Source organism: Hemiscyllium ocellatum, chromosome 6 (assembly GCF_020745735.1).
Source record: "Hemiscyllium ocellatum isolate sHemOce1 chromosome 6, sHemOce1.pat.X.cur, whole genome shotgun sequence".
NCBI classification, from domain to species: domain Eukaryota; kingdom Metazoa; phylum Chordata; class Chondrichthyes; order Orectolobiformes; family Hemiscylliidae; genus Hemiscyllium; species Hemiscyllium ocellatum.
Genome location: NC_083406.1, coordinates 93,040,235 through 93,053,794, shown reverse-complemented (window position 1 = coordinate 93,053,794; position 13,560 = coordinate 93,040,235). Strand labels below are relative to the sequence as shown.

The 13,560-nt window shown below is 39.7% G+C and overlaps 1 protein-coding gene across 1 annotated transcript in view; it reads left to right on the top strand.

Annotated features, from left to right (window-relative positions):
• LOC132816954 (E3 ubiquitin-protein ligase TRIM62-like) overlaps positions 1-13,560 on the top strand; it is a 54,880-nt gene that overhangs the window by 12,419 nt on the left and 28,901 nt on the right. The window contains exon 2 of the mRNA XM_060826979.1: positions 5,949-6,044. Within this exon, the coding sequence (XP_060682962.1) occupies positions 5,949-6,044 (96 nt within the window). The remainder of the gene's footprint in view (positions 1-5,948; positions 6,045-13,560) is intronic.

Below are 13,560 nucleotides of genomic sequence, written 5' to 3'. Positions count from 1 at the left end.
GGTTTTAGTATCTGGTTTAGATTTAGTAGATTAAGGAAACATCAAGCTCCAATAACCAGAAATGTTGCTACTCCACAAGCTGTCAGGAGAATAACTTATTGCTTTTTGTCTATCATATTTCCATTTGCCCAGAAAAAATAATTCAGCTGTCAGGAGAATAACTCTTTGCTTTTCATCTGCCCCAGTGTCATTTGCCTGGAAAAAAATGTGCATTCTTTCCACATAGTGGGCCCAGTCTCCGATGGTAGGATTGGACTTCCCAAATAACAGCACGGTGCCAGAAATGCTTACTTCAACTCAAAGATGACTGTTGCGAGCAAGTTTCTTCAGGAGCATATCTTTTTCACTTGTCACTACTGAAGTAACTCCACTGAGGCCAGTCACCATTTATCATCACCAAGTCACCATTTATTTGCACGTGCATAGTAGTTGACACTGGTCTGGCTTCCTCAGATCAGAGTGGTGCTGGAAAAGCACAGCAGGTCAGGCAGCCTGACCTGCTGTGCTTTTCCAGCACCATTCTGATCTAAACTCTGGTTTCCAGCATCTGCAGTGCTCACTTTTGCCTGGCTTCCTCAGAGCCAGCTCTCAGAATGAACAGGATGTCTGACACTCTTGTTTATATCTGTCAGCTAGGTTAACAGTCCCAATCAGGGAGCTCATATTCTGTGAGGTCCACCTGGCCTACCTCGTTACAATCACTACAATAGTTTTATATACTTAAACGAATTAGTACATAAAAGTACAGCAGCTAGTGCACAGAATGTATTTATCACTGTTCGAAGTTTCACCAAATCTATTCATAATTTTAAATGTTTTTTCATTTTCACATAGCAAACGATCAGAAATCTGTTGCAACTAAATAATTACTGATTGGCACAGATCAGCCTGACAGGTCCAGCAGTAAAACTAATAATTAACCTTTACTATTATATGTTTCATTTCAAAACAACTTCTGAATAATTACCAGCATCATGCTTTGCTGCAGAAATCCCTGAGGGCAGTTAGTCATTGTAGCCTGCTGTAAGTTGCCCCCATTAATTGTCAGGGTGACTACTAAAAACAATCCTTTGAATCAATGGAATTAATTTTGACTTTGGGTGATCATGTAAACTGTGCCAAATCAATTGAGTTGCCCTTTTTTATTTCTGATTTTTCAAGTTTTAACTTCAGAAAATGGTCATGTATACTTTGAGCTCGTTTTGAAGGTGGAAATGGTAAGCCAGGTGTCAAAGTTGGTTTAGTAGACTGGACTAAACCTCTGTCTATTTCACATACCAGCTCACAAAGTCAACACCATGGAATTGCCATTGATAAGAAATTTTAATGAACCAGCCAATGAATTACTATGACTACAAGAACAGGTCAGCAACTGGTGATTCAGTGGAGAGTGACTCACCACATAATTGAGACAGAATCATAGAATCTCTGCAATGCAGATAAACATTTACCATGGATAATCCATCTAGCCTGCATGTCCCTGGACATTACAGGTAATTTAGCATGGCCAATCAACATAACATGCACATCTGGACTATGCAAGGAAATCAGAGCACCTGCAGAAAACCCATGCAGTCACAGAGAGAACGTGCAAACTCCACACAGACTGTCACCCGAAGGGGGAAATCAAACCTGATCCCTGGCACTGCAAGGCAGCAGTGCTGACCACTGTGCCACCATATCACCCAAAGCCTGTCCGCAGTCTGCAAGATAGAGGTCAGGAGTGCAATAGGCTACTCTTCTTCTCTGGGTTTTAGTGTGAATCCAAGAACACTCAAGTTTGACACCATCTAGAACAAAGCAGCCTACTTGATCAACATGCTGTTTGTCATCTTAAATATTCACTCCCTCCATACGTAATGGTTGCAGTATATACAATACACAAGATACACAGTAGCGACTTAACAAGCTTCCTTCAACTGCCCTTTCTAAATCTGTGACCTCCAACCCCTGAAAGGCAGCAGATGCATGTGAACACCACCACCTGCAAGTTCTCACCTAGCCACACATTATCCTGACTTGGACAATATTGTTGTTCCTTCCTTTCGCTGTGTCAAAATGCTGGAACTCTCTTCTTTATATCATTGTTGTGGCACATACACAAGGTGGACTGCAGCAGTTCAAGAAGGCAGCTCATTGTCATCTTCTCAAGGGCAATAGCAATGGGCAATGAATGCTAGAACAGCCAGGAACATTGACATCCTCTTAAAGAGTATGTCTAAAACCACAGTCAAACCAATGTTTAAGATTTAGCAATGTAGGGCAGATGTCTGTGGCCAAGGCATCTGGTTAAAATTTGATTTTTAAAAATAAATAACTAAATAGAAATTTTGAGACTATAGTAAATAACCTGACCAGCTTCCTTCAGGTAGAAACCTGGACTTTAATGACAAACTGAGTTTTTGATCGAGTCTTGGCTTTAGATATAACCACAGACTCGGCGTAATCTCTGAGTAGTTTGTGGACTAAGAATTTGTCTAAGCTTGGATATAATTTTCTTCCGATTTTCAAGCGTTTCAATATGAAAATAATCAGGAGCATAGCTTAATGCTTTAAACAAGATGTGAGGTTAGTTCATTACAGACCTGTTGCTGAAAGCTGCATATGAGAAAAGTGATAAAGCTTTTAGCTAAATACAGATTCAAATGTTTAAAGTAAGATTAACATTATGTATGCATATAACCATTAGTTTAATTATTTTTATCAGGCCTGGATTGTTTGAAAATTCCCATTCCAAAGTGACGAGTTGCAACTTAAGTCAGATCTTCTCTAGGCAGGGAAATTGAAGTGTTAGTAGGGAACACTTTGGCCTAGTGATCATACTTCTATTGGTTTTAAAATAGTTATGGAAAAGGGTAAGACTTCCATAAAGTTAATGTCCTTAATTGGAGTAAGGCAAATTTTAATGGTATGAGACAACAATTTTTAAAAGTTGATTGGAGTAGACTGTTCACAGGTAAATGGTCGACTGGCAAGTGGAAGGGTTTTAAAAGTGTGATAACAAGAGTTCAGAGGCATAATGTTGCTGTTAGAATAAGGTACAAAGGATGAATAAAGGTATTGAGGTTCTAATCCAGAATAAAAAAAGATTCATATGCTAGATATAGATAACTATGATCAAATTAAACTCTTGAAGATTATAAAATGTGTAGAGGCATTCATAAAAGGGAAATCAGGAGGGTAAAGTGGGGATACGAGATGGCAGATAAGGTTAAGGATAATCCAAAGAGATTTTAGAATACATTAAGAGCAAAGGAGTAACTAGAGAGAGAATAGAACCCTTGAAATATCAATGAAGTCATCTGTGTTGAACTTTATGAGATAGGAGAGATATTAAATGAATATTTTGCATCAGTTTTTACTGTGGAGAAAGAAATGGAAGCTGAGAATGCAGGGAAATAAATATTGATGTTTGAAAAACAGTTTGCATTACAGAAGAAGATGTGCAGGAGGTCTTGAAAACATAAAGGGAGATAAATCTCTAGAACCTGATCAAGTGCATCCCAGGATGTTGCGAGAAGTAGGGGAGAAAATTGCAGGGCCGCTAGCAGAAATATATATCATCTGTAACCATGGATGAGCTGCTGGACTGTAGGATGGTTATTGCTGTATCTTTATTTAAGAAAAGCTTTAAGGAGAAGCCTGGGAACTATAGATTTATAAACCTGACATCAGTGGTGGATACGTTGTCGGAGGTGATTCTGAAAGATAGGATTTGCATGCATTTGGAGAGGCAAGAACTGATTTGGGATAGTCAGCATGGCTTTGTGCGAAGGAAATTATATCTGACAAACTTGATTGAGGTTTTTGAGGAAGTAAACATGGAATTTATTCAAGCCTTTGATAAGATTCTGTATGGTAGACTGATTAGTAAAGTTAGATTATTTGGGATTCAGGGACAGCTTGTCAATTGGATACAAAATTGACTTCATGGTAAGAGACAGAGGTTGGTGGTGGAGGGTTGTTTTATGGACAGTGGTTTTCCACAAGAATTTGTACTATGTCAACTTTTGTTTGTCATTTATATAAATGATTTGGATGAGAATATAGGAGGTGTGGTTAGTAAGCTTGTGGGTGATACCAACATTGGGGTATAGTGGACAGTAAGAAGGTTACAAAGAGATCTTGATTAATTGGGTCGAGGAGTGGCAGATGAAGTTTAATTTGATTCTTGCGAGGTATTGCATTTTGTTAACACAAACAAGAGCAGGACTTATACAATTAACGGTAGGGCCCTTGGTGATATTATAGAACAGATAGACCTAGAGATTCAGGTACATAATTATTTGAAACTTGCATCACATGGTGACAGGGTTGTTCAGAAGGCATTTTGCATGCTTGCCTTCAGTGATCAGACCTTTGAGTATGGGAGTTGGGATGTCATGTTGAGGTTGTACAGGCTGTTGATGAGGCCTCTTCTAGAGTATTGTGTGCAGGTTTGGTTGCCTCACATATGAAGGATATTACTAAACTCGAGAAGGCTCAGAAGATATTTACCAGGGTATTGCTGGGAATAGTGGGTGCTAGTTATAAAAATATGCTGGATTGGCTGGGAGGCTTTCTTACTGGAGAGTAGGAGATTGAAGGGTGTCCTTAAATAGGTTTATAACATTACTTACGTGACTTCTGCAATCCATTTTGTAAGACTTCTTGTGTCTATTTTATAAATAGAGCAGCTGATTTTCCAAAATATATAATTTTATAACTATATGTTATAATGATTTTTATAGTTATTGATTGTGGTAATAAAATATCAAGACCCACAATGCTGCAGATCTAATTAGCTTTGGACTTAATTTAGTTCACTGCCATGACTACAGCTTTGATCAAATTGTAAAATTCAAAATTAACAGAGACAGATCTGAATAATGAAAATAAATCTCTGTTTACTTTCTTAGTGCTTTGCAAAACAATTAGGTTAGCTGTAAAAATGTGATAACATTGGTGATTAGGCAGATATTTCAAAATAATACCAAAGAAAATTAATTTGGTATCTTCCTGACTGTCTTGCCCACATTGTCCTAAGCTTTGATCCATTTTGTTTTACAGTTGATTCAGAGGTTGAAATAAAATGTTTTAAAATTATTTAAAGCGATCCATCTTCCTTCTGATGCCAGATTTTTTGGAGTTATTGGTTTTCATTTCTTCTCTTCCTCTATTCCCTTAACAGATGTATTATTTCTGCAGTTGGTTTGGTGTGCAAAACCTGCTCAAAAACCTTGCTAGCACCATTTTTAGAGTCAGTTGTATGCAGTAAAAATGAAGCAAAAACAGAAATTGCTGGATAAGCTCAGCAGGTCCACAGCATGCGTGGAGAGGAATCAGAGTTAACGTTTCGGTTGAGTGACCCTGAATCCTGAGGAAAGGTCACTCGACCTGAAACGTTAACTCAGATTTCTCTCCACAGATGCTGCCAGACCCCCTGAGCTGTTTTTGTTTCTCATTTACAGCATTTGCAGTTCTTTTGGTTTTTATATGCTGTAAGCATTATGGTTTAGGAAGTTGCTATTCGCTTTTTTTTTAAAATGTGTTGACAAGAGAGTCATTGAAGCCTTGACATTAATTCATCTCTCCTTAAGTTGGCTTCCCTCCTCCACATTCTTATTTTTGAAGACTCTTTACTACAATCAAGACTTTGAAAAAAAGCACTGAAAACATTTCTTTATCAGCATTGTTGACTAGCACGACTGTTCTCCGAAGCAGTAATGAGAACTTGGATGACTTGCTACAGAATATGGTTGCTATAACAGCTAAAAGAGCATTTTCTTGGTTTGAACAACCACATGAATGTTCTTTTGAAAATCTTTGCTGTGACGGGGCACTTCATAAAAGCATTATCATGAAGCAATTTGCCCTATGATGAGACACAAAATAATACTTCACGGGACTTGTATAAATAACAGGTTACTGCTGAGTGCACTAATTAATTCCATTTTCTTTCTTATCAGCTGTCTTTCACAGAAAAATTGAAGGAGCTTAATGTGAAGCGGACCAAAACAGAAGAAGCTGTCAAACGGCTTCGAGAACTGAATTCCCATGTATTAGTAAGTCTTATCTTAAAAATTAATTATATGGTTAAAGAAAAGAACTCTTTTGTGTAAAAGGTACAGTTAATTATATAAATGAGATGACAGCATAAAAATTTACATTAATGGATTTGATATAGGTAAAGTTGCATACCATCTGAACAATTTCATATAATAATTTGGGCTAATTTTCAGCTGAAGGTGTGACTTAGTCATTATTGGCTTTTAAAGAACATAAGGACTAAGAGCAGGAGAACATCATGTGGCTTATTGAGCCTACTCTGGTATCATCGCTGATCTTTGGCTTCAACCTCATTTTCATGGTTGCTCCCCATTTCCCTTAAAATTTCCAAAGACTACATGTCTATCTATCTTAATCTTAATTCAATGCATTCAATATTGTTTATCCACAAACCTCTGAGTTGGAGAATTCCAAAGATTCATAACCATTAGAGTGAAGACATTTCTGTTCACCTCAGTCCTAAGCAATTGGTGCCTGATCCTGAAACTATCTACTTATTCTAGAAGTCCAAGTCAGGATTCTATCTACACTATCAAGCCCCTTCATCATCCTGAACATTTCGATGACATCACCTTTCATTCCTCTAAACTCTAGAGAATATAGACCCAATTTACTCAATCTCTAATCATAACAACAAATCTCTCATCCCCGAGGCCAATCTAGTAAACTTTAGCTTTTGAAGAAGGTATGGAGACAAGAATTGCACATAATATTCTGGGTGTAGTTTCAACAAATGCCATACCATTGTAATAAGGCTTCTTTATACTTGTACTTGAATCCCCTTGCAATGCTATGCCTGCATGCTGACATGTTTTCATTGTGTGAATGCACAAGGAACATCTTCTGAACTTCAACACATATAAATTTCACACCTTTTAAAAATATTTCACTTTTTATGACCCGTCTTTCACTTCCCCCTTACCTTATATGCCAGCAGCCACTTGTTGTGCATTCACTTAGCCCAACTATAACTTTTTGCAGCTTCTTTGCATTCACCTCAAAGCTGACATTCTCACCTAAATCTGTATTGCGAGGAAACTGAGGTAGAATACTCTTTGTCTTTATAACTAATTCATTAATACACTATGGGTCATAACTAACTCAGTCTCCAGTTCTGACAATTGTGGCAGCCATTTCTCACATTTGGCCAACTTGTGAAGTGTCCTCTTATACCTACGCTGTTTCCTGAATTTTAACCAACCCTCTATCCTTTCTAACTTATGACACACAACTTCATCAATGCTTTTGTTTATTAAACATTTATGTGACCCCTTTTGCGTCGGACCCAAGGAAACACAGAGGATCAAAATGAACCGGGTGTACATATATTTAGATCCTTGAACACAGCAGGGCAGATAGATAAGGTGGCTAAGAAGATATATGGGATACCTGCCTTTATTAATCAAGGCATTGAATACAAAAGCAAGGAGTTATGATGGAGCAGTTCAGTCACAGTTGGAGTATTGCGTGCAGTTTGGTTGCCACATTGTTGGAAGGATGTGATTGTTCTAGCGAGGATGCAGAAAAGATTAACCAGGATGGTTGCCTCAACTAGAGTGATTCAGCTTGGAAGACAGACCGGCCAGGCTGGTGTTGTTTTCGTTATAGCAGAGTAAGCATCCAATTGAAACATACACAGTTCTGAGGGATGTAACCAAGTTGAAGAAACATCTCCATTTAGTAGAAGGGTCAGTACCGAGGGGGCATAGTTTTAAGGTAAGGAGCAGGAAGTTTAGAGGGGATTTTAAGAAAGCAAACCTTTTACTCAGACCATTGTGATTATATGGAACTCTTTGCCTAAAAGGGAGGTGGAGTCAGGACTCCTCTAAATATTGAAGAACTATTTAAGTGAATACTTGAAACACCTTAGCAAACAAGGCTATGGGCCAAGTGCTGGAAAATGAATTTAGAATAGTTACATGTTTGATGACCGGTGTAGCCACAATGGGCTGAATGGTTTCTTTCAATGTTGTAAGAACTCGAAAATGTATCAAATATCTTTTGGAAATCTAAGCATACTACATTTGCTAGTTGCCCTGTTAATACTCTACTGATTACATCATCAGAAAACGCCAATAAGTTTGTCAAACAGGATTTCTGTCTTGTAAAAACATGTTGACTAGTTCTAATCATTATGCCCTTCTAAGAGCATTATTAATATGTACATAATAATAAATGCAAGCGGTTTGTTAATGATTGATATCAGGTTAACTGGCATGTTGTTCCCTGATTTCTGTCTTCTTCCTTTTTTGCATACTTCTAATCTGCGGGAGTATTGTAGAATCTGGAGAATTTTGGTAAACCACAGCCAGATCCTTCTCTATTACTGAAGCTATCTCTTTTAGAAATCTAGGTTAGGAACAGACAAGCACAGGAGCAAAGTAGGCCATTCAGCGTGTCAAAGCTATTCTATCATACAATGCAATCATGGCTGATCATTCATTCCAATGTCATTTGCCCTTGATCTCCCACTATCCCCTTAAATAAGTGATCATCAGAAATTTGTCAATATCCACGATATACATACTCAATGACAGCAATTCCATAGTCCTTTGAGATTTCAACTTGCCCAAGAAAAATCAATTCTCTTCCTCATGTTAATAAGTGGCTTCCTTGTATTTTAAACCGCTGGTTCTGAACATCCCAACTGGGGGAGAAAAACATGGCCTGCATCAGTGCTGTCTATCCTTCTAAGTATTTTCTAAGTATAATGAGATACATCTCAATTTTTGAAACTGTGGGACAATGGTCTCCAATCTTTTGAAGCACAAGATCACTTTTTGAATTTAAGTTTAACCAAGACTAACCACAATGAAAAATAAACGGTTTATTTTTCATGCTATATAAATCTAAAACCAAGCATAAATTATTTTGCTGACTATTCACCAAGCGTCGGCATGACACATGTGATGGCATGTTATTTGCCAATGCTTTGAGGTCTGGTCTGCAGATTGACCCTGAGAGTTATCTAAAGGTCCATCAAAAGAGTACCTATGAGGCAAGTGCAATACTTGGATAAGGAGACCTTCATCTGGAAATCAATGGGAATCAGGGAGGTAACTCTCCACTGGTTTGAGGCATATCTGGCCCATAGGAAGATGGTTGTGGTTGTTGGAGATCAGTCATCTCAATTCCAGGACATCTCTGCAGGAGTTCCTCAGGATAGTATCCTAGGCCCAACCATCATCAATTGCTTCAAGACCTACCCTGCATCATAGGTCAGAAGTGGAGTTGTTTGCTGATGATTGCATAACGTTCAGCACTATTTGTGACTCCTCAGATACTGAAGCAGTCCATGTTCAAATTCAGCAAGACTTGGACAATGTCCAAGCTTGTGCTGAAAAGTTGCAAGTGGCATTCGTGCTTCACAAATACCTGGGCAATGACTATCTCCAATAAAAGATTATCTAACTTTTGAAATTTAATTGCGTTACCATCATATAGTCCTCCACTGTCAAACTCTTGGGGGGGGGGGGGTTACCATTGACCAGAAACTAAACTAGACTAATTGTGTAAATATAGAAGCTACAAGACCAGGTCAGATGTAAGTAATACATCATAGATAATCATAGATTACCTACAGTGTGGAAACAGGCCATTTGGTCCAACAGGTCCATGCCAACCCTCCAAACAGTTTCCCACCCAGAACCATTCCCCTGCCCAATACTCTACATTTCTTCCGACTATTGCACCTAACTGACACAGGCCTGAACACTATGGGCAATTTAGCATGGCCAATTCACCTAACCTGCACATCTTTGGACTGTGGGAAGAAACCGAGCACCTGGAGGAAACCTATGCAGAAACAGAAAGAATATGCAAACTCCACACAGAGGGTTGCCCAAAGCTGGAATTGAAACCATGTTCCTGGCACTGTGAGACAGCAGTGCTAACCACTGAGCCACTGTGCCACTCATACTTCAATGGTTAACTCACCTCCTCACCCTCCAAACTATGCCAAACATCTGCAAGGCATAAGGCAGGACTGTGATGGAGTACTCTTCATTTTCCTGGAATGGTGCAGTTCCAGCAACACTCAAGAAGTTTGACACCATCCAATACAAAGTGGATCAAGAGGCAGCTCACCATCATCTTCTTAAGGGACCCAGGATTGATTAATAAAAGCTGGCACAGTCAATGACGTCCACATCCCATGAATTAAAAAAGATGTCTCACAGAGGTATGAGGAGTCAAGGTAGGCTTTCCCTTTGTAAAGTGCAGGATAGCAGGAGTGAACATTTTTTGTTTACTGTCATTTGATCTGATTTTCATGGATTTCCACCATCCTCCCTCAGCTGATGAATCAGTACCCCTCCATGCTGATTAACACTTGAAGGAAGCACTGAGGGTGGCAAGGGCACAAAATGTACTCTGGGTGGGGGATTTCAACGTCCACCACCAACTGTGGCTTGGCAGAAACACTACTGGTCGGGACCCAAAAGACCTGCCAGCTGAACTTGGTCTGCAGCAGGTGGTGAGGGAATCAATAAGAGGGAAAAACATACTTGACCTCATCCCTATCAATCTGCCAGCTGCAGATGCATCTGTCCTTGGCAGTATTGGTAAGAGTGATCACTGCACAGTCCTTGTGGAGATGAAGCCCTGTCTTCACATTGAGAATACCCTCTGTTGTGTTGTGTGGCACTATCATCATGCTAAGTGGGACAGACCTTGAACAGCAACTCAAGACATGAGGTGCTATGAGCCATCAACAGCTGCAGAATTGTACTCCAGCACTATCTACTACCTCATGGCTCAGCATGTCCCCACTCAAGTATTACCATCAGGTACGGAGAATAACCCTCGTTCACTGGAGAGTGCAGGAGGGCATGCCAGAAACAGCCCCAGATATATCTGAAAACAAGGAGTCAACCACAGTCCTGCCACATCCAGTTGTGAATGGTGGTGGACAATTAAACAACTCAATGGAGGAGGAATCTCCACAATAATCCCCATCCTCAATGATGGAAGAGCCCAATACACAAATGCAAAAAACCAGGCTGAAGCATTCACAGCAATCTTCAACTGGAAGTGCCAAGTGGATCAACATCCTCCAGTGGTCCCAAGGTTACCTATCTTCTGTCATGTGATATCAAGAAGTGGTAGAAACCCTAGATACTGTAAAGGCTATGGGCCCTGACAAAATTCCAGCAACAGTACTGAAGACTTGTGCTCCAGAACTTTCTGATCCCCTAGCCAAACTGTTCCAGTACAGTTATGACACTGGATTGTGGAAAATTGTCCAGGTATATCATGTACACAAAAAGAGGCCAAATCCAACTGCCCTATCAGTCTACTCTCATCAGTAAAGTGATGGAAGGTGTTATCAATAGTGCTATCAAGCAACATCTGTTCACCAATAACCTGCTCAGTGATGCTCAGTTTGGGTTCCACCAGGACCAATCAGTTCCTGACCTCATTACATCTTTGGTTCAAGCATGGATAAAAGAGCTGAATTCCAGAGGTGAGGTGAAAGTGACAATTCTTGATATCAGGGCTGAATTTGACCGAGTGTGGCATCAAGGAGCCTGAGCAAAACTGGAATCAATGGCATCAGGAGGCAAACTCTCCACTGCTTAGAGTCACATCTAGCATATGGGAAGATGGTGGTGGTTGTTGGAGGTCAGTCATCTTAGCTCCAGGACGTCTCTGCAGAATTTCCTCAGTGCAGTATCCTCAGCCCAATCATCATCAATTGCTTCATCGATGATGTTTGCTGCATTATAAGGTCAGAAGTGGGGATGTTCACCAATGATTGCACAATGTTCAACATTATTTGTGACTCCTCAGATACTGAAGGAATCCATCTTCAAATTCATCAAGGTCTGGACAATATCCAAGTTTGGGTTGACAAGTGGCAAGTAACATTTATGCCACACTAATACAGGCAATGACCATCTCCAATAAAAGACAATCTGACCACCACCTTTTGACATTCAATAGTGTTCCCATCACTGAACTCCCACAATCAACATCTTGAGGGTTGCCATTGACCAGAAGCTCAACTGGATTCACCACATAAACACAGTGGCTACAAGAGCAGGTCAGAGTCTAAGAATACTTCGGCGAGTAACTCACCACCTGATTCCCCAAAGGCTGTCCACCATCCACAAGACACAAGTCAAGAGTGTGATGGAATACTTCCCACTTGCCTGGATGGGTGCAGCTTCAATACCACTCAAGAACTGTGACAGCATCCAGGACAAAGAAGCCCTCCTGAATGGTACCACATCCACAAGCATTACTCCCTCCGCCATCGAGGCTCAGTAGCAGTATGTACTATCTACAAGATGCACTGCAGAAATTCATCAAAGATCCTTGGACAGCACCTTCCAAATCCTTGACCACTTCCATCTAGACAAAGGTCAGCAGATACATGGGAACACCACCACCTATGTAAGTCCCCATCCAAACAACTCATCATTCTGAATTCACTGTTTGCTGGGTCAATGTGCTGGAATTTCATCCCTAAGGAAATAGTGCACTGCAGTGGTTCCAGGTGGCTCACCAGCACCTTCTCAAGAGCAACGAGGGACTGGCAGTAAAATTCCTGGCCAGTCAGCAATACCCATGTCCTACAAATGAATTAATAAAAGCTCAATATCATTTTGTAATTATCTCAATTTAACTCCACTATTTTATAAACTAAATACCTGTTGAATTTGATAGCCGACCCAACAATGGCTACTTTAATGAATGGATCTGAGGCAAGCATGATGATTTGTTCCACATCTAATTCCTGAAATCACCTCTTGAAGTCCTCTGCTAACTTTCTCAGATGTAATCAGCTGCTATCTGGGTGGAGTGACTTTTCATTGTTTTTCATGTTTTTTTGAGCATTTTCTCCAGACACGCAAAGTGTTGCAGCATTTTTGTGTTTTAATTAGGAGCACCACAGACACCGTTTCAATTTGAATGTATTCACAGCACTGATCATATGTGCTAAGTGCTTTCCCTGAAGTTCACAGTTCAGCTTTGATGTCTGTAAGGAACCTGAAATCATGTAGCCCAACATTGTCTGACAGCTCACTGCACACCTCATTCCTTAGTTTAAGAAAAGTGATGACATCTGGCATCAGATTTCAAAACCTTTGCAAGAGCATTTCTTGACTTAACCATCTCACATCAGCATTGAGAATTAGTTCACTGTGGGTACCATCAAGTTCTTTGGGTAAGAATTTAAATATGTGATGCTGAAGTGCTCTTGCTTGAATTGAATTTACAATCTGATCAACAGCCTCTACTTCCAAAGTCCATAAATTTACTCACTAATACCTGCTGATGAATAATGCAGAGGTAGCGACAAAAGAGGGGAAATCAGAAGAATAATTTCTGTAATATGTAACAAAGCGCAAATGACTTGTGCACCACAAACCACCTCCTTGGATTGAAATGTTTTTTACTCAAACATATATGAATTTTGAATTCATTGTAAATGATTTTGTTCTCTCTTTACTGGGCAAAAGGGTGAGAAGGTCCTCTTTAGAGGTTATGTCCTTAAAAAAAAATGTG